The sequence below is a fragment of the Elephantulus edwardii genome, unplaced genomic scaffold (assembly GCF_000299155.1).
Source record: "Elephantulus edwardii isolate Elephantulus edwardi_28Jun2011 unplaced genomic scaffold, EleEdw1.0 scaffold00099, whole genome shotgun sequence".
Taxonomy (NCBI): domain Eukaryota; kingdom Metazoa; phylum Chordata; class Mammalia; order Macroscelidea; family Macroscelididae; genus Elephantulus; species Elephantulus edwardii.
The window spans coordinates 7,461,334-7,464,277 of record NW_006399849.1 but is presented as its reverse complement, the minus strand read 5'-3'; the positions used below and the strand labels follow the sequence as shown (position 1 = coordinate 7,464,277).

Here is a 2,944-nt window from a genome sequence, read left to right as displayed (position 1 = left end):
GTGCGCGCATTTATATATACTCCACAATCAACACTCTTGGTATCAGCAGCCAGTAAATTAAAAGACAAATGGCATTCTGCTGTCAGAGACCTCTCTAAAGTACTAAAGAGCAATGATGTCAGTCTAAGACTAAGAGATTAAGGTGTACCTGATCCAGGCCATAAGTCTTTGCAATTACTTGTTATGCATCAGAAAGCTGGACAATGACTTGGGACGACAGAAGGTGAACTGATGTCTTTGAGCTATGGTGCTGGGGAAGAGTACTGAATATACCATGGACTGCTAGAACAAATAGGTTCATCCCAGAGAGGTTGAGATCAGGCTACTCCCTGGAGGCAAGGATTCTGAAGCTTTGTCTGACAAACTTGGGCATGTTGCAAAAATGGACCAATCCTTGAAGAGAGACATCATGCTTGGGAGGGTGGAGGGACAGTGCAGGAGAGGAAGACCCTCAATGAGATGGACTGATTCAGTAACAGGGGTTAACGGGGGTAGGTGTGTCAAAGACAGTAAGATTGGCACAGGATAGAGCAGGGTTTAGGGCTGTTGTACATAGGGTTGCTAAGAGTCCTAGGAGACTCTACAGCACATAACAACAACAAAGATATATATACACAACACAAAAAAAAGGTAAGCAATGAAAAAGACAAAATGCATGCACAACCCCAGACTGAACTTCAAGTTTTTAAATAAAATAAGTCTGAAAGAATCTAACTAGGTTACCTGAAAAATGGTGTGCATGATAACAGTCAAAGGCCGGTTACCAGACAACTCTGCTATTCTGAAAACATGGAGACCCCATTTGTTTACATCTTCCAGTTCCTGAGGTTAAAGCAAATGATAGGTTTTTTTAAAAAAAAAAATCAGTGAACAAAACCATTTAGAAATTACTACTGATTTAACATAATAATTTGCTAAAGCAATGATTCATTTTAAATGTAATGGATACATCATATACAAGCTAGCAAAATTCAGGCAGATGCACTAAATGTATGGAAAGTTTAACAGCATGGCTTAGTCTTATGACCTTACTTATAATATACATAGTCACATACTTCAAGCATCAATCTCCAAGTATTCTTGCAGTGGATAAAATTCACTCACTAAAATTTAGTTAATTCTTCTAAAAAAAAAAGCACACAGAGATGCTAAAGATAGGACAGATCCTTAACACCTTGAGTTCAAAGAAGAGATGCCAAAAAGTGAAGAACACATATATTAAACTATCTGCCTAAATCTACAGAACATTAAAACTTGATTAATCTCTTAAAACCTTTTATAGGACACATTCAAAATTACACACAGTTAAAAAAAATAAAACTATTCATGAAAGAAAGATTTCTAATTCCTTCAGAGGCACCAGCACATGTCGTTGCTCCAATCCCTGCACCCACCGTACCTTGGCAAGCACATCTTCTTGTTCAGTTTTAACTCCAAACCTCGGGATGCTTGAATTAGTCAAACTTGAGCTGTGCATCAGCTTCTTGACACCACTGATCTGGGACATTGGCCTTTTCTTTTTCTCCTTTTCTTTCTGAGTCGGAGAAGGAATTTCCACTTCATGTTGCTTATCTTAAGAAATTAGGAAATGCTTATTATTAGTTCCGTCATTACCGTAACATATATGACTGTTGTTGTTATGTGCCCTTGAGTCGCCTGTGACTCATAATGACACGATGTACAACAGCCCGGAACCCTGCTGATCCTGTGCCAATCTTACTCTCTCTGACACCCCCATTCCCATTACCACAGTCACTGAATCAATCCATCTCATTGAGGGTCTTCCTCTCTTGCGCTGTCCCTCCACCCTCCCAAGCATGACTAGAGAGGTTATATGACTATTACGGAATTCTAGAAAATACTTTTAGCTTAAATTCTTTGTAGAGTATTAGATATTCACAATTTGATAAGAATTTAATTTCACAGCTTTGAAAAGAGCTTAAACAGGTAAATATCCCTACAAAATAATCTCCAGTATATTCAATAGTTTTTGCATATTGTATACAATATCCTAATACTGGTTTTGTAATAAGATTTATGATAGTTTATGAAAGGGCAAAATACACTGTTTCACTAATCATCAACTTTATTCTTATTGAAATTAATTTCCTGGCCTGAAGATTATCCTGCCAACTAAGGACTCCAGTTACAACATGACTCTAAAAATATCATAGTATATGTAGACACAACATATACAAGTGTCAATAAACAAGAGTAAGCCTATCAGCTTTGCCAAAGGAGTGTTACTGTGGAACTGAAGCAGCATTTTTAATAACTTCTATCATTTCTGCTAGTCTGTATTTCCTACAAAGGTGGGTGACTTTTAGTTCGCGGCCCTCAGGCCAGTCTTTCATTGTTTTTGTTCAGACATTCGTCTAGGTCGTATAGCCCTGGTGTACAAGTTGCCATCCTGCGGTCACTTGTGGTTGCTGTGAGGCTGAACACTGTGACACGGATGTGTCAAATGCGTTAATGGTTGGCTACCCAGTGCGGACTGAGAGTGGGGTGAGCTCCCTGATTAAACAAGCGTGGAAGGAAGAGTGGCATCCACTTCCATAATAGCTTGCCTCTGGAAACCCTATGAACTTGGAGAGAGGATGAAAGGCACCCAAGCGTCAAGGTCTCTCCTTCATAGGGTCGCTATGAGTCGCCTGCGACTCGACCGCACTTAACAACAACAACAACACACTGAGTTACAAGTTTTGTGGGTGTACAGAGATTTTGTAGCAGTCTCTGATAAGTGAACTTCATTTAAAATGAGTATTGTTGTCTAAGAAGAGACATAAGATGTCTCAGTATACTAATTCACTGTTGTTGTTGTTATTATGTGCCGTCGAGTCGTTTCCGACTCATAGCGACCCTATGCACAACAGCCCTAAATCCTGCTCTATCCTGTGCCAACCACACTGCCTCTGACACACCCATCCCGATTACCCCAGTCACC

General features: G+C 39.6%; 1 protein-coding gene across 9 annotated transcripts in view; it reads right to left on the bottom strand.

The window, feature by feature from the left end:
• PDE4D (phosphodiesterase 4D, cAMP-specific) overlaps nt 1-2,944 on the bottom strand; it is a 2,352,803-nt gene that overhangs the window by 15,104 nt on the left and 2,334,755 nt on the right. For all 9 annotated transcript variants that reach the window (XM_006891514.1, XM_006891513.1, XM_006891515.1 and 6 more), the window contains 2 exons: nt 1,400-1,572; nt 724-822 (listed from right to left, as the gene is read on the bottom strand). In XM_006891514.1, coding sequence (XP_006891576.1) covers nt 724-822; nt 1,400-1,572 — 272 coding nt within the window. The remainder of the gene's footprint in view (nt 1-723; nt 823-1,399; nt 1,573-2,944) is intronic.